Source organism: Choloepus didactylus, chromosome 1, assembly GCF_015220235.1.
Source record: "Choloepus didactylus isolate mChoDid1 chromosome 1, mChoDid1.pri, whole genome shotgun sequence".
Taxonomy (NCBI): Eukaryota; Metazoa; Chordata; class Mammalia; order Pilosa; family Megalonychidae; genus Choloepus; species Choloepus didactylus.
In genome coordinates this window covers 70246230-70268584 of record NC_051307.1, presented here as the reverse complement: position 1 = coordinate 70268584, position 22355 = coordinate 70246230, and the positions used below count along the sequence as shown (strand labels likewise).

At 34.0% G+C, this 22355-nt stretch overlaps 1 protein-coding gene across 2 annotated transcripts in view; it reads right to left on the bottom strand.

Annotated features, from left to right (window-relative positions):
* ALCAM (activated leukocyte cell adhesion molecule) overlaps window positions 1-22355 on the bottom strand; it is a 217341-nt gene that overhangs the window by 64716 nt on the left and 130270 nt on the right. For both annotated transcript variants that reach the window (XM_037835049.1, XM_037835047.1), the window contains exons 2-3: window positions 2661-2761; window positions 139-358 (exon numbers count right to left, since the gene is read on the bottom strand). In XM_037835049.1, the coding sequence (XP_037690977.1) occupies window positions 139-358; window positions 2661-2761 (321 nt within the window). The remainder of the gene's footprint in view (window positions 1-138; window positions 359-2660; window positions 2762-22355) is intronic.

Genomic DNA, 22355 nt, shown 5'->3' with positions numbered 1-22355 from the left:
CAGAATGAAGATCTCTAGAAGTTTTCTTATATAGATGCCTGCTGTAGAGACACTACAGAGAGTTCAGTCCTCTTTCTAAAGAACTTTTCTAGTACCAGCCATCAATCCCACTTAGCATTTATACTGCAGTCTACTTACTGAACACCTTGACTACTGCAGATTCCTCAAAGATGTTGTTCTCAGTTACTAGCATGCACACAAATCTCTTTTCATCACTGATTCTTGCATTACTGATAGACAAAGTATAGTTTTCTGAGAGGCTCAATCTGTCTTTGTATTCTGGTACATCATCATACTGCACACTTTTCTTTGTAGAGGATCTGAAGGCAATAAATACTGGGGAGCCATCGGGCTTTTCCTAAAAATTAAAATAATAACACATTTTAAAAACAAGCATATTCAGATGTTTCAGGATTACTTCTCAATTTCCTTAGCCAGTTTCTTCCACCATTATTTATATTTATTGTCCAAGAAGTATAATTTTGGATGCGAGCCTCACATAAATCTTTGGTTACAGGAAATTACTCTTCATAAGAGGAAAAGCTGTAAGTTCTTTTACAGGGATTGGTTTAAATGTTGAAAATGAAATGAACAGAGCCTTGGAGCCTGAGTTTTTTTTGTATCTGGAGGAAGGAATCTGTGACTGTTTTGAAACTGACAAGGGTTGGTCTTATATCTAGTATAAAAGGGAAAAAAGGATAAAAACAAATGTACAAATGTACAAAATGATATTCAGATAACCATCACAGCAAGCATGTACTTGGGCTGCAAACACTAATTTAGAAATCCTGAGCAAATATCTTTGGCATATTCTGTACTTCAATCCACATTCCTTAATTGTCCTCACTTTCAACCAAAGCGACATAGTTGACCTTTACACATAACTTAGTTTCATCTATCTTCATGGAGGAACAGTATTTGCCTTATAAAACAAACAAATTTATCAGTAAAATACATGGTTTTTCTGAGTAATAAAACATAACAAAAAAATGCTTATATATAAAAACATAATCAAAGTAAGGTATGGCATATACAATTATGCCAAGAGGACTAAGACATACAGTATATATTCTTTCCTGTTCCCACAAAGATATGCTCACCTAATAAGCAATTTAATCTAAAATAGAGACCAATCCATCTTCTATTTCACAAGGCCTTTGAGGAAATAAAACATAATAGATTACGCTAAAGTGCATGGCAAACCTTAAGATGCTATGGGAACTTAAGTTTTAAAAAATATTGATTAAGTCAACTTGAGGAGTCCAAAAGTTTTAGTCCATTGAATATCTAAAGACATCAGTAATATTCTCCTCAAATCTTTTAATTTTATCACAGGTTAACAATCCACACCTTAAATTACTCCTTCTTTAAGAAAAATGTTACCTTAAGTCTCAGTATTGATTCACTTATGCAATAAATAATAGTAATTTTTGAGCCCTTAACTATATGCAGGCACTTTCTTTGGGCTTTCCTGCATTAATTAATTTAACACTCATAATGATGCTGTAAATTAGAGCTACAATATTAAGTCCATTTACATATTAGACAATGGAGGCAGAATTTGATAAGTAACTTGCCCAAGTTTCTAGCTAGTAAGCTGAGATTTGAGTTCAGCAGCCTGGCTCCAATATGATTGCAGTATACAGCTCTTGATAGCCATTGGATACTTCTTCTTTACCAGGTATATGGCAGATGCTTGCCAAGAGGCAGCAAGAGTGGAATTGAGAGAAGTGCACAAGAGGGCACTTCCATTCACAGGGAGTTTACAGTGTGGTAGGGGAGAAACCAGCCCATCATTCCTCTATGTTTGCTTCCTTTCACTTTTTCTAAACCTTTCACTTGTCTTTCAGAAGTTATATTAAATTGAGCACTATTTTTGCAAATCTAGAGTGTTTTTAAAGGACTTGGTACTCCAGATATGTCTCAACAGTTTATTGGCTGAAGCTTTGTGCTTAATTAACAATTTGAAAATTGCCATTGTCTGGTTTCCAATGCTATTGTGTTAACTCAGCGTAGGTGAAAATTACTCCCTGGATTATAGGTAGAATTTGAAGTTTTCCATCACTTGCATTGCATTTATTTTGGCAGCAAGTTTGGTCCAACAGGTGAATTACGTGGTAGTTTCCCAGTACCCTGGGATTTTGGGGGTGCTAATAGATCTAGCTCTCATAGGCATTAACTTCAAACTTCTGCTTCTATAAGGAAACCAGAAATAGTTCAAAATTACTAAGCATGAGCTAGAAAACAGGAAGAGATGACTAATTCTCATTGAATATTTGGGTGCTTTAGCTACATGTATATCATGGTTTTGCAATAGACACATCAAACAGAACACGAGCACTGAGCTCAGTCCTATTCTCTACTGATTTTAGTCTGGAACTATGCATATTTCTCTGCCTCCCATACTTGATGAGGAATCTTTCAAACTAATATGAGCTGACCATTGCACATTTATTGCCTTTATTTTAAAATAGCATTTGTTATGTCAGACTTGGGAATTATTCTTTGGCATATTCAATAGATTAATTCTACCTTCTTACATTTGTACCCACAGTTGAATACTGCCATTATGTTAATATGAAACTCACATTTATTCATGGAAGAGATTTTATTTCAAAAACTGGAGGAAATTAACCAAGTTCAAGGTAGGTCACACTTACATATTTCCATTTGCCAAACACGAGGTTCTGAGGTATATCGACTTGACAAGGTATGATAATGGTATCTCCATATGTTGAATTTACAGTGTACAATCCAAGGCCTTTAGAGAAAAGGGAAAAAAAGGGAGAAAGATAATTTTAAGTGTTTTCTTGAAGCAACAAAGTAAATAAGTTTAGTTTAAGATGCATGTCTTAATGAAGCTTATCTATTACAATCTTACTATTAAATTGCATACAAGAAGTACACGGCTGTTTACAAATTAACACAATTCAAATTTATAGACCTAAGTTTTACCAGGGAATAGAAAGGAACATTGTGAATCTGTGGGTGGATTGTCTCCTTCATTCTATTTCATAGAAATGTGGGAACTGCACTAAAATTATTCAGTCTAAAATTCTTGAACTTAACTTTAAATATTTGTGTGTTTTCATTTGAAAATATTGTCAAATTTATCTTCTGGAAAATTCCAAAATCTATTAAACACTGAGAACTAATACGCATAAGACTGCAACTGAATTTATATATAAGGGAAGAAATGAACTTGAAAATGGCTTATTTTATAGTAGTCTGGGATAAACTACCAGGTGGAAATTTAACTTGCATAAAATATCAACATGGTAAGAATTTCTAGCATGAAAATTCTTTATACAGTATTGTTTACAAAATTATTATCCTGCATTTTTGAGAGACAGTCTAATAAAATACCATTTGCAACCATGGTGCAGAAAACTAGCAGGCCTTGTTGAATTTTTATTGAAAAAAATGGGAAATATAAATAATCAAATTATAGGGAAAAATTCTTGCATACGTACATAATATTCAAATCTATGTATTCATGAAGTTTTAAAAATAAGCATTTAAATTGGCAATAGCACTTAGGAAACATTTCAGATATTTTTATACTGTATTTTGTCTATAAAGATCATTTACATTTAATATTATTAGGATTACATATCTCTAAAATACGTCATAATTGGTTACAGAATGTGAAAGGACTATTTTAAACTGCAGGCAAATTTTTTTTTAAGATACATTGTCCACCAGGTGGTGCTAAAGTGCAAAACTAAGGCAATCTGCAAACTATAAATAAAAGCTTTTTATGACTTTCTGAACAAACAGGACAGGGTGGAACCCATCTTTCACTGTTATCCATCAATCACAACATACACAAAATTTTTATATAGGGCTAAAAATTATGAGCTTTAATAAAGAAAAAATGCACTAGAATTTCTATTTTAAAATTCAATTTAGGAGGCTACTTTCTCTTTAAGCAATTTTGCCCCAGTAAACAAGAATATTACAAAGAAACAACAAAAACCACATTTCATGTAAATGTGCAACATACAATTATAATTTTCAGCATTTTTAACATTGTTAAAATACAGCATACAAAGCACAAGCCATGAAAATGCATTTTCACTTGCTAGTTGAGAAAGAGATTTCCTAATATTGCTTATTGAATGACATCAGTGTCATAATGAAAAATTATCTCAATAATTTTTCATTGTTTATGTTCCCCAAACAGTAACTTGAATCCCTTTTTACTTCAGATCATCAAAAAGCTTTAAGACTATAAATGAAGAAATAATCTCTTCAGTCTGGTTAAAATAAAAGTGGTGGGGATTTAGAAATGTGGTTTCAGACATGCAAATAATAACAGTTAAGAAATTGCTTCATTCCACAATACAGCATTTGTTTTCTATGATACTTTAACTCTTAAATGTGGAATTTCTATCATGTATTTTAGGACCTGTTCGTGCATCACACACAGTGCAGATCTACCAAGCCAAGGAAACCATTTTATGATTTAATCTCTTGGTTTTTCAACAGTTTATAGTGAGGCCTTTGACTACGTAAATAACTCTAGGATGTTCTGGATCTGTACCTTAAAGTTACATCAGGAAATGCATTTCTGTTTGTCTCCTATCATAATGTAAGCACACCTGCATTTGACAATTGATGGTCCTTCCATGGTTGGTCAAGGTGAAAACAGTTTACAGAGCTTAGGTACCAATGAGGTGAAGCCTTTGGCAGACACAGGGAAATAGGAAAATTTCTTTTCCAAAAATTTAATGCTTTGCAATTTCTCACTGATCATTTTTCTTTTCTTTTTCCTATAGAAATTCAATATGCTGTATGTACACTAAATTTTGTAAGAGGTTTTAAAGCTGTGTGGATTTCAGGTACATAATGTATTAGCATGATGAAAGCACAATTACACCAGGAAAGGTGTCATATTTTTTTACTCTTTATATCCCCAGGACCAGTGCCTAGCATTCAATGGGCATCTAATAAAATGATTTCTCATTTGAATGTTGTAGATTTCTTTCCATTGTGTATAAAAAATTAACACCTTTGATAATAAGTAAGGAGTTGATAACACTGGAACTCTGAGTATTCTTATTCCTACCACATACTCTCAAGTGTGTCAAATATTGTCTTGATGTGTAGGGTACTTGGATTTTTTCCTTCTATGGCATTATCTGTCTTGAGGAGAAATGAACACAAAACAAGGACATTCAGTAAGAGTTCTTGGAAGGAAGTACAGAGAGAACATCCTCTGTTCTCTTTCAAGAGAAATTAAGGATTATTTGTTTGTGATATGCAAATTATACTATTAAATGCCACATTTCTGACTTGTGATGGCCATAAAGCAATAAGTTGTTTTGGTTGTTCTTTAAAAGTATTTAAAAATTCATGCATTTAGGTCTTTTGATGACAGCTCAAAATCCAAAATCAGTGAAGACAACATAGACAGGACTCAGGAGCAGAGGAAGCATGGTAGAAATAAAATATGGTAACGAGAATGAAGGCAGGAATGAGGGCAGCAGGCAAAAGGCCAGCAGCTACAGACATAGGCACTGATCTACAGACCTCATGAAGAACGAATGGAATTATGAGCCATAATCATGATTATTTTCAAATCAGTTTTCAGGTTTGATCTAATCAGAGCTTTCCTCTTATGGTAAGAGTATCCTGACTTCCAGGTTCATCTGATAGAAAGACTAAAGGCTTGGGCCTGTGGAAGAGCTAAACTCTTTAACTCCCGGGGATGACATGGCTACAAAGGTCCCTGTGATTTGGTAATGAATTAGCATCCTAATTTCTCAATCTTTGAGACGAAGTGCCAACAAGACCCAAAGTACCTGTCAAAACAAATGACTCTGTTTATACTTTTCACAGAAGAAAGCTTTTTATCTTCGACTTGCCAAGTCTGCTTTCAATTTAGCTTACTAGAATTCCCCTGCAATTTTCCCCCATAATATTAGCTAGTTAAATTATTCATGATTTTGCAGCCTAGAGATTATTGAGAATGCCTATGATAGGCATTCTTCCTCAAAGAGGCTAAATGTAGAATGTAAATGCCTGTGTGAACCAGTGTGTGCATTTGTGTGTGGTACATATTATGTCTATGTGTATATGCCTGTGTCATACATACACCTTAAACTGGGCTAGAAACAAACCTTTTATATTAAATGTGCTCTACAAAGGTAAGGTATTATTGTGAATTATTATTATTACTGTTGCTTTCATTTACAATGAAATGCAAAAATGTATTATACTTGAGAAGCAGAGTGTAATTACATAGGCATTTTTAAATAAAGGATTATTTTTAAAAGATAAAGAACAATATCACTGGAAAGGTTAAATAGGAGAATTTAGTGGAAAAACTATGGGATAAGCATAGCATAAGAACAATCTCTCAACCAAATAATTCTACATATAAAATCTCAAGCCAGAGATCATACAAGTTAGCCACAGTCATGCATTTTGTGCATGGCAAATAATTTAAAGAGGCACCAAAAACTGACTCTGGTACAATTTTGAAGTTAGGTAAATAATTTTTATTTCTAATTGAAATTACTATAATGTAACAATTTTGTTTATTGGTGAGAAATACTTTCTCCATATAAACTAATTTTTAAGGACTACCAGGTCCAGAAGAATCATTCTCTTTGCATTGCTGACATACAGACATTTGAGTGGGGGGAGCTTAAAAATCAGAATTTGCCAAAACATTTCAAACACAAGAATAGCAAACAGTATAGAAAACAGGATGAGAATAAACAGTCTATTTTTATACTCTGTAATTTAGAATGGATAATTATGATCTATTGCACTGATACCTGAATGGCACCATCATCCCTCAAAAGCACTTACTGAGCTCTGTAGGTGCCTGAGGTAGGTGTCAGGAAGGGCTATTCATGATTACAAACTGGATCAGAGCTAATGATAAAAGAATAGGTATAGGCATGAAGAATGTGTAGTAGATTCGTTTTACAAAAATTTTATAGAGATTCATTTGCACAAATCCAACATTGGGGAAGGGTTAAAGAGAAACGTGAAATTTACCCTCAGAAATTTGCTTTCATATTTTATATGACCAATTTTGACAGGAACATACTAGTGTTCCTGTTTATCAGTGAATTAGTATACACAAAACTCGAATTAAAACATGTAAATATTTTCTAGAATCAGTTCATGGTAGGGTTACTCAGCCTCAGTGCTACTGATACGTTGAGTTAAATAAATCTTTATTTGGTAGACCACCCTGTGTGTTGCAGGATGTTTAGCAGCATCCCTAGTCTCTACCCATTAGATGTCAGTAGCGTTCTGCCCCCAGATATGGCAACCAAAAGTGTCTCCACACATGGCCAAACATCCCCTGGAGGGAAAAGTTGCTTCTCTCAATACCCATCCAGTTGAGAATCACTGGTGTAGACCTTCTACTTTTGGCTTCTTTAGTTCAGCAAAACTGTTTTTTAATAAAAGTCGTCTTAAGTAAAATAGAATTTTAGTGTGAGACTGAACAATCACTGAACACAAGTGAAAAGATGGAGGCAGAAATGATATTTAATAGCACCTGGTTATGATTCCTGAAAAGGTACTATAATAGAAAATGACAAAATTCAAATTTGTTTTCCTCATAGAAATTTCACATACTGAATTAAATTACATATGGGGGGAATGGTTGCTGAATGAGAATTTGATCCCCAATTTATTTTCAGAAATGAAAAAAATATTGTTTTAGCAAATCTACTTCAGTATCACAATCAAGTACAAATTATACACACTATATATATAAAGTTTTCTAAGCTATACATGTTACATACATTTTTATTTCATGTGATAAATTAAAATACAGTTCTAGTGATAGAGTGGGTGGAGTAGATGCCTTTAAAGTGTCTTCCAAACCTATGATTTTATGATTCGATGATACAAAGTTATCTCATCTCATAATTCCTCCCATAATTTTATTGTATAAAACAAGAATTGAGATTTTTGTCAAGCTCATGCAACATATAGCAAAATTTTGGCTGTGAATATGTGCCACACTAAGACCTGTAATTCCCAAGAAATTTGGAATGGATGGTGGATGAGAGAAGACATCTGATGAAATACAAGGACATTTTGAGAAATAGGAAAAAAGGTTTTTTGCTGGCCTTTTTTTCTTTGTCAATTTCCCTTTAACAAACTTGGGGGCAAACTTTGGTCTTTGCTGAATCTGAAGAAGGGATGTGCTTTTTCAAAATTCGCTTTCTGCATTGCCTTTTGCAAGTGTCATACATATATTAGGTGCAATTGAATAATACTTACAAATAAGCAAAACAGTATATCTTCCTTTCTGTTTCTCCCACCAGTTCCTACAGTTCTAAAAATGCATTACTTTATATCTTTTATATAAACTGTTGGGCCATCATGGAATGACATTTAGAAGGAAGCATTCCATCTTACTAAATTATAAAATATTGCTAGTAGCCAGGAATAGGTTTTAATATGTGTATGTGCTTTTTATTTTACTTCCAAGTTTGGTATCTTATAATGCTTTAAATCTTTATATTTTTGTTAGTTTACACTTTGATTTAATAATCCGTATTATGTCTTAGACAGGAGATCTACATAAACAATGAAATTTTAAAATACAGTATCTGTATTTGCATTACCGTGCAGAAAATTGCCTCCTCAATTTACCATTGCCTAATATCTCATTATACTACAAAATTATACTCATTATATTCATTATACTACAACATGGACTGCTCTCTGAGGCTGGATAATTCACAATTCCTCCCAATTAGTCTAGGCTCTCCCCCTTCTCTACTTCATTTTTATCATTCCCTGGGTCCATCCACTCTGGCTAAATACTTATATATATCCTCTAAGGCCTATCTCAATAATCATACATTGCACATTCACTCACTCATCAAATATTTATTGAACACCTACTATATGCAAAGAGCAAAATGTGCTGTGTATGTGTATGTAATATATAAATAAAATACCAGAAAAAGATGGTATACTATTATCTCTTAATAGGTAAACTAAGTGCTGTGAGAAAGCATAGAAAGGAATCCTGGCAATTAGCCTGAAGAAATTTCTTTTGACCTGGACACTGAATTAAGGTTTCTATAGATGGGAAAATAGCAGCTACTGAATCTGCATGTCACAGGCAAGTTAGATATTTGGTTGTCTCTCTTACGATAAACACCTATTTTTATTATAGTGATTCCTACAAAGTAGATCCTTGATCTTCACAAGGATATGTTCCAGACTGAGAGTGTTCCAGTTCATAAGTGCACATAAAATTTCCCTAATAAAATAAAAAAAAAAAAAGTTAGACCTCTTAAATTTCCCTTAACTTTCATCAATACTAGCATTTGGATTCCAATTGGGGTAATTTTAAATTACAAGAGCAATTTTTATTTAGAAATTACTTATATCAACAAAATCATTTAAGTTGTAGATCTTGATTTTAAGTTTTAAGCAGTGCATCATTAAATTTAAATCAGAAAATGCTCAGATCTACTACACTTTCTACTGTACTTGTTAGGATTTCTTAACTTGGGATACATGAATGAACTTCAAGACATTAATGAATCCTCTACAATTATAAACAAAGTTTGCAGTATACTGGAATGTTTGTTCTTCTAGAAAAAGGATTCAAAGTTATCATCTTATGGTCAAAGTAGACCTTGAATCAAAAATAAAAGTTTAAGGTTGACTCTCAATTGAATAAAAATTATGGAAGCACAATATTGATCCAATTTAAAAATGTGAATGCCCTTTGATCCAGCAATTCCACACTGTTGGGAATCTATCCTACAAAAGTTTTGGCATAAATGCACAAACAATTTATATACAAAAATGCTGGAAAACTGGAGGAACCAAAATGTGACTCAATATGGGAATGATAAAATAAAGCATCTATCCTTACAATCAATGACCCATTGAAAAGAAGTAAGAGCCAAATATGTAGGCTTTTTTTTTATGTTATGTATTTTGGTATTTATAATTTTTATCATTCATCTGTTCATTCATTATTCATTAACTTAATTATCTAGAAATTGAGGCTGTGTCTTTAAGGTTCCCTCTACTCTGTTATACAATTGACTAATATATTTTTTAAATATATTTTTTCTTCTGTTAAAATTTATTTTTTCTTCCGTGCTGTCCCCATTCCCACCCCCAATCCAATTTCTTGTATTAGTTCTTAAATTGTCTATATCCAAATCCTAAGGATTTAATTTGGGAAACAGCTTAAGAGGTAGGTCTAAGAAATTAATATTTGAACACTCTCTCAGGTTAAAATAATGCAAAGGAAAGATGAGTATATTTAATGCTCCATTGCTTTGAACATTTTCTCTACATCAAAGTACAGGTTTAACTATTTGAGAGGATCAGTTCTACTATAAATGGAGAAAAATTACATTTTCTGTGCATTTTAGCAAATAAGTTGTATTGGAATTATAAATGCCATTTAATTATTTTAGTAAGAAGAATATTAGTACTGTATTCATGAAGACACTATCAACAAGAAAACAGGCACAATGCTTCACAAAAGACCTTAATTGCATCATCTGAAGTAATGGAAACTTTTGAAATTTAGACAAGAGTCTGCCTTCAGAAAGAGTTCATAGTTATTGTGACATTATTAAATTTGTGTCCTGCAAATAATTTAATGTCATGACAACAAAAAGATCTCTTGATTTGAGACATTTCAAAATTACCCTTGATAATGCTCCCAAATCCCAAAACAACAAATTCCTACTAGCTTTAGGAATTTAAGCTTTTTCTAAAGGCAATTCCTCAAAATGCTTTAGAAAAATACATGTCACAAAGTGCATAGCCTATAAGATCATCGTTTTCACAGAGAACGTGTTAATAATAATGTGTGCTAACTGTATTGCTTTAGCATTTAAAGTAATATCCAACAACATTAGAATTACACACAGACTTGTAGAATTTTGTTTTGTAATTGAGGTAGTGGATTAATAGGGAGAGCAATGACTTGTTAGGGCTACTGAGTGAATAAAGTAGTAGAGTTCTGTTTCTGTACTGGTTGAGCAATCTTGTCCAGTATGTTGGTATCTGGTATATTACATATTATGTATGTAACTTAGAACAAAAATATTTGCATCAGTTTAAATAGCTTTTTGCTCTTTTCTTCACAAGAATCCCAATTAACATTGTCTATGTCTCTTGAGGATATAGTTTTGCAAAATAAAAAATGGTAAGTAATAAAGGTTAAACATGACTCCAAGGGGTTTAAGTCTCCCTGGCAATGTGGGACATGACTCCCAGGGATGAGCCTGGCCCTGGAACCGTAGCATTGAGAAAGACTTCTTGACCAAAAGGGGGAAGAGAAATGAAACAAAGTTTCAGTTGCTGAGAGATTTAAAACAGAGTTGAGAGGTCGTTCTAGAGGTTATTTTTATGCATTATTAGAATAATGCAATATTAGAATAGCTAGAAGGAAATACCTGAATCTGTTGAAACTGTAATCCAGTAGACTTGATTATTGATGAAGACTGTACAACTAACTATATAGCTTTTATCATGTGACTGTGTGACTGAAAATTGTGTGACTGACACTCCCTTTATCCAGTGTATGGGCAATTGAGTAAAGTATATAAATAAAAACAAAAGTATATAAATAATGGGGAGGGGGGAAGGGATATGGGATGTTTTGGGAGTTCTTTTTTATTTTTATTTTTATTTAATGAAAATGTTCTAAAATTGATTGTGGCAATGACTGCACAACTCTATGATGTTACTGTGAGCACCTAATTGTATACTTTGGATGGATTATATGGTGTGTGACTGTATCTCAATAAAATTGTATAAAAAAAAAAAAGAAAGTATGTAAGACTAAAAAAAAAAAAAAAAAGCTATTTAATAGTTTTTCCCACATATTCAGTGCAGCTTGCTGGCTGATTTCAAGGATTTAGATTTGTGTAAATTCCATGCTTTCAATTGACAGCTCCCAGGAGAGGCTGCAGTATAAGTTAAGGCTACAGAAAGAAAATGACGGCTTTCTTTGGCATTTCCCTTTACTTTAAGGACTAAACTCCACCTATGATAAGAGTTAGTTTTGTAGCTTGAGGCGGAAAGAGAAATAGAAATGTGTGCCCAAGATAAATTTTTTAAAAGAGGATAAGTCCACAGGAGAGATCAAATTTAAAAATAAAACAAATAGATGCATACACTTAGGATATCAGCATAATCCATTATTTGAAGGTGAAATAATCTCCCTGCATTCAGAGATCTTGTGCCACCTCAGGAGCCCGATGACCACAGAGAGCTATATCCATTGCAGCTTGCCCAGGAGGGAACTCAGTGGAGTAAGTCTGAAATGCATGAACTTAGAGAGACAATACTGTCATCTATTAATATTTTAACAATAACTTTTCATATATTCCATTTTTCCTGACAGTCATTATTCTTAATTGATGAGTGGGAGGAAAAGTGGGAAAGAGAACAAGATAATTTAGGAAAGCAATAAGTAGAAATGAGAAATATAGGAAGTTGTATCGAAAGGTAGTTTTATCATTTCTAAGGGTGTCAGAATGGAGGAATGCTTTGAAGATCTGTGAGATCTGGACCTGAATTTGCCTTTTCCTTACTTGAAACTTTTCTTTACTCCCAAAGATTTTAACTATCTAAAAACATCATCTTATAGCTCCAAAGACTAATTGGAACTTGGAAATATGCCAGATTTATGCTGTTAATTTGGGAAATAGTATAATGTCCTCAGAAGAATTCTGGAAGACTCTCAGGGACAAGGTAGAGAAAGGAAGGAAGGAAGGAAGGAAGGAAGGAAGGAAGGAAGGGAGGGAGGGAGGGAGGGAGGGAAGGGCAGAGGGAAGGAGGAAGGGAAAGGAAGGAAGGAAGAAGTCTTTAAAGCAGGAACACAGCACTTCTATAGATTGTGATTACACAAGAAATCGAGCATGTAGACAGTTATTATGGTCTACACATGAAGACCTTTCCTGAAAACTGGCTGCATTCAGTTGGTTTTCCTTGCTTGTTTGATTAAGTTTGCATCATACCTTAGCTGCCTCTATCTCATGCCTTCACCTCCTTATTTAAGCAAAACCAATCCATTCACTAAATAAATGCTTCGTTTTCCTTGTTTGTTACCCAGGAAAGAGATGTTTATGGGGTGTGGTGGACATGAATAAGTATACCACAGACCCCCAGTTGCAGGGAATATAACTTACCAAGGACCCCAGCTCCTGCAATCTAATAATCATTACCAGGTTTGGGCTAAGGAAATGCTTCCCATTGGCTGTTCCCAGTTAATGACTGAACACAACAGAAATGCTATAGCAGGTAAGTTTCTGGGAGACAAAGAGACTGCTCTGATGACTGACGATTACTCAAGGTCTTCCCTGTGGCCTTCCCAAACCTTCCTTTGACGACATGGTAGTCTAAGATGCTTCCATCCAATGTTCCTCCTCTCTCTCACTCAAGATCAGGCTTGCATTGCAGTTTGATGCATCTCCCAGGCCCCTAGCTCCCTCCACATTTTTGCCTCACATAGATGTTTCTCTTAATCCAACGTTGCATGTTTAATCCACCTTGGCACCTGCTTCTCAGGCAATCCTGACTACCCCATGGGGGAAATTAGGCCGGTCATAACTATAGTAACCCTCCTCTGACCTTAGTAGTATCAGTGTCTAGAAAATTAGGATAACTACATAAATGTAGTGAAAAAAGTGCACTTTGATCTAATAAAAGGATAGTTAACTTAAAAGTAAAATACACATTTGAGCAATAGTAATACAAAATGGGCATTTTTATAGTGCTTTGTAGTTTGCAGTCTTCTTTTATATACATTGTGCAGTTTTGCATTTGGACTTCACAAAAACTGTGTGCTGAGCAAAAAACTTATATGGTAAACAAACATTAAGACATTTCATTTTACTGATAAGAAACTGTTCCCCTACAAAGCCAAGAGACTAGGGCAACATCACCAAGCCAGTATGTGGTGGAGCCAGAGCTCAAAATTAATTCTCCACTTCAAGTCCAATTCTTATCACTATTATATATGCAGAAAATGGTTATAAGTTCTTATTTCATTTTATATTATAGCTAACAGGAATATTGTTTGGCAATTATTAAAATGTTTTCCATATTTAAACTTAGATATTAAAAAATTAGCAATCGTGTGGTGGATCTAGGAAAAATAACAAATAGATACCTCTTTCTCAGGGGCATATTATGTAGCAATTGACTATTTGTTGTCAGGAAATACAGTAAGTCTTGTCCATGATAGTTCATCTAATTCTCAAAATAAAACAGAAAACCTCCCCCAAACCTAAAAGGTAAGCATCTTACAGATCAGGAGCCAAAGGTCTAATGGAGCTCTTTATGATGCAGCCAAAGTACTCAATTAACAGGTAAAGTAACATTATCTATGCATTTCTCCCACCTGGCACAGTAGAGGTAACACAGTAAACCCCCAAGAAAAATTTATTGAATGAGATTAAATAACAAGACTTCTGACCTCAAAACTTGTGCCTTTTCCTCTCCAACAAAAATACCTTTTACAATTATGACTTTTAAAAATTGATACACAGTTTCTACAACCATGGAATACATTCTATATTTAGACAGTCTCATCCAAAGTCCCTTGGCTTAGGGGGAGCGAAGAGCATAAAAATCTTCAAGGGCAAAGCTTTAGACTCCATCAGCAAAGGTGATTATTTGCATTCCAGTATCTAAGCAGCTGAATCCCCGGGGCAGATCTAAGCAGGTGCTGACTTTCCAACAGTCCTAAGACCTCTGATGAACAGAGTGTCCTCGGTGGCCATGCTGCAGCCCAGCAATTGCTATTTTATGATTATGTTTCCCACATAGTCTCAATCCCACTGAGGTACTGATATATTCATTTCATCCTTCCATTTACAACAGACAATGAATTTAGTAATTAGTTCATGGTTACTGCTTAGAGACATAATGACACTCAAAATTCCTCTAACTGAATATTATAATATCACCTCTGCTATTTTTAGCAGCTTTTAAAGACAATAGTGTTTTTAGGTTAAAGCAAGTTGACTATTCTTCACATTAAAAGAATACCAGGTCATAGGGATGAGCTTTACGAATCCCAGCAGGGCTTCAGATTGTACCCTGTGTTTTGTTTATGAATCCTTTTGAGCTTTATAACTGAAAGTACTCCTAAAGCTTCCCCCCAGGAAGTAATTAATAGGAAAGCAAGTAAACAAATCAAATAGAAAAGCCTGGAATGTTTAGACTGCATCACTGTCTGAAAAGCCTGTAGTAATTTTCAAGTTAATTCCCCTTAAGAGTCCTACAAAATATGCTGTTATGTGTATTCTTCAACACAATTCTGCCTCTCTATGTATTATAGCAGAATGGCAATATAATCGACACCCCTGGAATCAATTCCAATTTTTTTTCTTTTTAATGTTTTGTGAATTGCAGGCAGCCTCAACATACAAATATTATTATTGGTACAAGTTCAACCAACAAGTATTCATTAAATCCTTCTAGGTACCTAGCATGACTTTAGAAAGTTTGTTACTCTGAGAGCCTTAGATTTTTACCTCTAACTTCAAAAATTGGAAGCTATTTTACAAAGGAAATTTCCCATACAACATTTACCTACCAGTCACCAAGGTAAACATATATGGTCAATGGAAAGAACTGATACAGATATATTTCAGTAAGAAACGATTATGAAAGTATCCTGTTCATTCTAAAACCTTTGTAGTTGTAAAGCAATTTATGATGAAGTATGTGGAAAAGCCAATGAAAGCTATTGAAAATGTAAAATTGAATGTGCCTGATGAACAGGCCATAGAAAATATTGGCTAAACTTTCATCCAATATTGTTGATATAATCAAGAAACTGTAAAAGCTGTTGTTAAATTCAAGAGCCACAGTGTGCACTGAATTAGAATTAAAATTTTTTTATTATTGACCTGTGCTAAACATTAATTCTTTTCTTGATAGAAATCTTGGAATTCTGTTTCCTCTAAACTTTTGAAAATAAAATTTCCCCTAAAACAAAAGGTTCAAATTCATATTTATTTTAATAAATTTGATATAAAGCTATTGATTGGCTGTAATATGTCAGAGACTATATTGTTGTTTGGCATATAACATAAATAAATCATTTCTTCCAAGGAGTTACAAACATAGAAGAGGAGACAAATGAATGCAATTAGTAACACAGCATAGTAGTTAAGACCTGGTCTCTTGACTCAGACTGCCTGAGTCTGAATCGAGGCTCTGCTGTTAGTAATCTCCGGGCCTCCAGAGTTACTTAACCTGTTAGAACTCATGTTTCCCAACTATAAAATGGATAGGATAATAATAATGGAATCAAGATCATAGGATTATCATGAATACTGAATACATTACCATTTGTAAGTTGCTTAAAAGAGTACTTTTCATATATTAAGTGCTCAATAAATGTTAGCTATTATATTTCTCTAGCTTTTATTTAGTGACATTAAAGAGAGAATGTGCCGAATGTAGGAGCAGAGGAAGAAGTGAAGAACAGATTGGAGAAGACCTTGCTCGAAGAGGGACATATATATTGAATCTGAACAGATGTATATTTCTTCAAGCGGAAAAAACAAACAAACAGAGAACCCAAAAGAGAATTACATGCATTAGAAAGACTGGGAGTAAAAGGCATAATCTTGTTCAGCCAATGCAACTGAGGTTTAGGGCATGGAAGACACAATGAAGGGAAATGCAGCCAGGAAGGTAGCTATGGGGTAATACTTTGAAAGACCTAAATAATAACTAAAGAATCTGAACTTTATCCTGTAATGAAAGTGGAAACAATAAAAGGATTTGGGGTTTATGGGTGGCAGTGAAGCGGTCAGATTTTTGCTACTGAAAGTTATCTTTGTCAGTGTGGAAAACACCAGCTGGAGAAGGAACTAGGGAAAGGTAACCTTGTTGGAAAGATACTACATTTAGAAGATTATGTAATGATAGTGAAATAGGGCAAGAGGGAATGGAGATGAGGAGGCATGCTGAAGAGGAGCTATTTCTGAAGTTGAATCAATATGAGTGTCAGTAAGTTTGCTGCATCCTGTGACTACAAAGTTCACATTTCTCAACATAGCTGTGTACACTGCTCACTGGCAGGACAGCTATGCTTAGTCTCCGTAGAAGCACATCATATGCTATGTGTGAAATCACACACTCACAAAGCAAACAGGAAAGCTGCCTTTTTGTGTTAGCTCTTTGGAAAAGCTTGAGACTAAATAAGCAGAACAGTCCAAAGCAAATATTAACTCTGGTGGTGTTCGGTGCCTGGATTTCTAAACGCAAATTGTTAACGTAAAATGCATTTTGGCTTTAACACATGCAAGCCCTTTTCGGTATACACTACACACTACAGAAAGAGAAAAACCCAAAGCCAGAACTTAAACAGTCCTGAAGAAATATTGTTTTTTTTTTTTAAGCTTTGTGCTCACCAACTGAGTTTTGTGACAAAGAAGGCACAAAAATGAAATGTAAAAGAAAAGGCCTAGAATACTGTGCTTTTCAGCCACTACCACTTTTTCTTTTTTCAAGCAGTTTCTGAATTCATTAGGGATCTGAGAGGTGTTTCCAAAGAAAACACTGATAAGTGGATTAAGGGCCCCACACAAATCTCTGATATAAAGTCCAAAGGCATTGCAGTGTTATTGTTTAAACATTCCAATTCAGGGTGATAGTGTGACTAACACACCAAAGACTTATTGCTACTAACTTCATTACCAGTAACGTTCAGTTTTGACTTGATGCACAATGCCACTTCTTTATAGGAAGTGAGTGGAAAATATTAATTATATATCTTTCAAATATCTCTTTCAAGTTACTGATAGCTAGAAGTTAGCAGCTTCTGGTGTGCCTATCTTTCCTTCCCAGCTGTCTACAAAAGGGTCATTGAGCAAGCTGTGCTCTGGTATGCTGGGAAGTCAATCTAGCTGACTAACCTGTACTCGCCTGGCTCCTGTCCTTTCTCCTCTTCACTACTGAGTGGCTCTTTGGGATTCTGCCTTTGTGTACTCTCCTTAAATGCCCCGACTTTGGGATATGATTTCCAAAACCACAGCCATAAGCCCCCTGGATAGACTGTGATGTGCACCCAGGTCTTCATCTTTAAAAATGTTGCCTGCAATTGATGTTGTGCAGCAAATGATAAAACATCCATACCAAAATTCAGGATAAAATAAGTTCTGTAACTCCTAGTTGAAAGAACAGGGTTGTGGGAGTCTAGAGACTCAAATTCATGTCTCATCCTTACCTTTAAGTCATTGTGACCTTGCTTTTCTGGGACTCAGTTTATTCACACATAATACGATGTAAAATGAGGCTTAAATAGTCTAGGATTCATATTTCCCAATATGAGAAAAGCATACATTTAATTTTCAGCTGGGATTTGAAGCCGTATTACTTTTATGTCTGGACTGGCAAAAACTTAATATTGCAGATTTTTTCTTTTCATTTTATAACAATTTTCTGTAGGAATTTCCAATGAATATTTTAGTAACTTGACATTGAACAAAGTTTGGTTTTGGTTTCTAAGTCCGTGTCAAATGATGACTGTTTTTGCCTACAATTGAGTTTGTTTAGGTTGGTTACCACTATAACTTAAAAGTTATCAAAATTTTATTACATTACCTCAGCTTGCACTATATTTTGAATATTGGCATGCACCATGTTTTATAGGTCTCCAATAATACTATCACAATGAGCTTGTGAGTTCAGAAATCATGTTGTAGAAAGTTCTGATCCAAGCATAGAATCAATTTGTTTAAATATGGAATAAAATGAATTAATATTTTCATCTTAATTACTGTCATTAAAGATAATAATTAACTGCATATCAAAATTAGAGTAATGTTTCATGTATTCAGGATCATAGGAACAAGTGGAATATCAGGTATAATTTTCTAGGTAACTGAAATATAACCCTCTGGTACCACGTAGATTTTTAATTTTTAATGATCTCATATGGAAAACTTTTTGACCACATTGTATTCTTCCCTGACTTCAAATCAAATGATATGATAATAGCTAACATTTTTATAGTACTTAATATCACTTTCTAAATACATAATCTCTTAACTCAAATATTATTCAGAATGTAATTGAACCTTTTCTTGATAACTTTGTCAGTTCTATGACCATATACTCTGTTACAATTCAGTGGAGTTCTCAGAAGCTATGAAGTGAATAAAGCTATTTGCCAGTATAACAAAAGGCCCCATCCCACTAGGGTTTTAAAATTCCTGTTTTATTTTTAAAAATGATTAGTCTGTCTTTTCTCCCACTATTTCTGTCAGTTGTCACTTGTGTTAATGATAACAGCTCACATTTGCACAGTACTTCATATTTACAAATCACTTTCTCATACATTGCTCCATTTTGTGATCGTCTCATAGGCCCTCTCCAATTTGCCCTTAAAGTGCCAGGCCTTTGAAACCAAGATACTCAAACTTAAAAAGAGATTGTATTTAAAGAGCAAACAGTCTCTGAGTGGAGGTTCCAAGGAGTTCCTTAAGAATAAAGTTTAGTTTGTGGGCATCGGCATTTATTTTGGCTGCTCAGAACCTTTCTGTGTTTCCCACAGGTTCCTGGCTGGGCTCTGGATGGTTGAGGTTGGCAGCTAAGTGTCCTCCAGGTCTGTTGTTGCACTTTTATAAAGAAATACATAATAAATTTAGAGATGTTGTACTTTAGAATGAGAAATGACGAAGGAAGGTGAGGACCAGAAAATTTTAAGGATAAAGGCAGAATGGAGTTTAGGAAATGACTGTCTTGACTCGCAGTCTAATATTCTTTTTTATTAACACCACACGAAACATTTGTTCTTAATAGCCTTAGTATCTGTAGGATACTGAGGTTTTTTTTGGAATTTTGGCACAGGTGATATGATGAAGATGATATATTTTCAAGTGTATATACCATTACACACAATGAAGCATGTAATAGAAAGATTACCATTCCCACTATTAAACCCTAACATTGCATCAGTATTTTCTCCATAGTTTCTAAAATTGGAGAGGGAACATTTTAAATGAGAGATTGATTTTTTTTTTAAATGCCATCTAATCACCCACCACTCATAAAACCTGCATCTTGAAAATGTAGAATTCTTTAAAAAAGAAAGGAAGGGAGAAGGAAGGAAGGAAGGAAGGAAAGAAAGAGGGAGGAAGGCAGGGAAGCAGGGAAAGAAAGGACTACAGGAAAAGTTAGTCATTTGTTACATATTAACATTAAAGAAGTATGGCAATATTTTTGTGTTTCAATGGTTTTCTCTCATCCTAATATAAAATATAATTAATCTGTGTTTAAGTCAGTGTAGATATTTCCAAATTGATCACTTCTAAGTGGTGGTGTGACTAAAGCGACCTATTACTATTCACTCCAAATACTTTGAATTCAATTAACCAACACAATTACCACCAAACATTTTGGCATTTGAGTGAGTGCCAGCTTTGACTTGATATCAAATTCTTTTTAGGAGTTGAAAGTAGGGGAAAAAATGATTGCTTATTACAATCTTTAGTGCATTTTCTTGTTTGTCAAATGAACACATTGGAACAGAAGGAAAACGGAGCAAGATTATATTTCATTTTAGTGAAACACTACCTAATGGAATAAAACTAGTGCATATATCGCTCTTTAAAAAAGTCATATTTGTAACTCCTTATTACCTAACAATTTTGCACTATGTTTATACCCTAACAACTTTATACCATTTTTATACTTTGCAAAAAGCAAAGTGTTCTTTTTTTTCCTGGGTTAGGAGAAATTGGCTTAAATATTTACAGATTTATTCTCATGACATATTCATGATGATGAACAATTTAGAATTGGAAATAGAATTACAGAGAAGAAATTCAATTGTCAATTAATGTGTAAACGGTGGTAGTGAATCAGGTATAATATTTAAGAAGTGAATTGACAGATTTTATCAATCTGAGCCTTAGCAAAACCTGTTATGGAGGAGCCTGGGTAGAATGTATGAGAGATGCCAATCCACAGCACCCTGACCTTCTACAAATGGGCTGTGAAAAACAAAGTGGTTGTTAGGTAAAAGAATAGATATTATGTTATCTTAAAGGAGCCAGTATTCATTAATGATATAGCACTCTAAAAATCCAAGGGAAAAAAAAAAAGTAAACCCTATGGATTCCTAGAGTAAAGCAGAGATGGGTTGGAGGAGAATGTAGGAAAAAGGGGTATCCATATTTGAACTTAGATTGATTGAGTACACCCTGTTCTCTCCAGAGATTACATCAGCTTTCTTTCAGAGGACCATGAGGAAACACATTTGGTTCTGTTTGCCTTCTCTGCTAATGTTTACCCCACTTAATCATTTGCATTTAAACTTGATAGACTAATTACATCAAACAAGGATCTTTCCATCCCCCAGCAGATTTTAAACACTGAACACAAATTAATTGATATGTAGAAGAACAGCTATGGACTGATTTATAGAACACATTTTTAAGGCTTTTTTTTTCTCTTACAAGATAGGACTAAAGGACTTTTCTGTACATGGTTGTAAATTAAAGCCATGTTAAAATTTTGTGAGATTTTTGGCCTAAAATTTGGAAACAATTAACAAAGCATAGCTCATCACCGGATCACTAGAATCATTTACTAAGTTGACCATGTAATAGTATAAACACCTGCATAATTTCTAAAATCTTTAGTCATAATTAAAATTTCTAGTCTCATTTTGTCTTAATTCATAATTCACTTACCAATTTTTGGTCTCCTCTTACCTATATGAAGTCTATATATATTAAAATTATTTTCTTGTTCATAGATGTTGAAGACATGGTGTTTCAACCCCACACGGCTTTGAAAAACCTTCTTGGGTTGGATTTTACAGTGATTTAGACATTATTTCTATTTTGCTGGTACATTTTAATCACTTTCATCAACTCAGAAATAATCTGTACTACTGTATTTTACTGCCATTCATTTGCCTAAAGAAAAAGTAACATAAGTTGCATCTTCTCTATTGCTGAATATAGATGTCACTTTGAACACATATGAATAAGAGTAACAAAACCTTGAAATATTTATATAGCATATTGCAGACTCTGTCTCATCCTATTTTTAGAGCAGTATGTGATGGAACTAAATCTAAGAGGGAAAGAAAATATCCCATATTGTATTATGGTATCCCATAATAAAGTAGGGATTTAGCAAGGGGTCATCTTAATTGCTAAACTTAATGTTTTCATTAGAACCTCTGTTTCATTACTGGACCATTTTGTGTCTCTGAAGCTTTTTTACATGATAGTGTTTTACATGATTTCTTAACAGTTACTTGCCTACTTTGTAGAGAGTGACACTCCAGGCATAAAACCTTGAGGTATTACAAAAAGGGAAACACTCCTAGATTCTTCACTTGT